Raw genomic sequence first — 521 nt, 5'->3', positions numbered from 1 at the left:
TCTCTCCGTCAGATTCCTGTCAGCTCACAGTCGACACAAACACAGTACACAGAAACCTCAAACTGTCCAAAAACAACAGAGAGGTGACGTATGTGAGAGAGGATCAGTCATATCCTGATCATCCAGACAGATTTGACTTCTGGTCTCAGCTGCTGTGTAGAACTGGTCTGACTGGTCGCTGTTACTGGGAGGTCGAGTGGAGAAGAAGAGTTTATATATCAGTGAGTTACAGACGAATCAGCAGGAGAGGACGCAGTACAGACTGTTGGTTTGGAGGAAATGATCAGTCCTGGACTCTGATCTGCTCTGATGATGGTTACTCTGTCCGTCACAATAAGAGACGAACACCCATCACCTCCTCCTCCTCCTCCTCCTCCTCCTCCTCTGTCTCTGGTAGAGTAGCAGTGTATGTGGACTGTCCTGCTGGCTCTCTGTCCTTCTTCAGAGTCTCCTCTGACTCTCTGATCCACCTCCACACCTTCAGCACCACATTCACTGAACCTCTTTATCCTGGCTTTGGG

The 521-nt window shown here is 49.3% G+C and overlaps 1 protein-coding gene across 1 annotated transcript; it reads left to right on the top strand.

The window, feature by feature from the left end:
- Positions 1-5: 5 nt before the first annotated feature.
- On the top strand, positions 6-518 carry LOC121940126 (stonustoxin subunit beta-like; the record flags this gene model as incomplete). The annotated part of the gene is made up of 1 exon (XM_042482979.1): positions 6-518. A coding segment is annotated over one exon (513 nt), but the record flags the coding sequence as incomplete, so codon positions are not given.
- Positions 519-521: the final 3 nt, after the last annotated feature.

This window comes from Plectropomus leopardus, unplaced genomic scaffold, assembly GCF_008729295.1.
Source record: "Plectropomus leopardus isolate mb unplaced genomic scaffold, YSFRI_Pleo_2.0 unplaced_scaffold75700, whole genome shotgun sequence".
Classification (NCBI taxonomy): domain Eukaryota; kingdom Metazoa; phylum Chordata; class Actinopteri; order Perciformes; family Serranidae; genus Plectropomus; species Plectropomus leopardus.
This window is presented reverse-complemented; position numbering and strand designations above follow the sequence as displayed.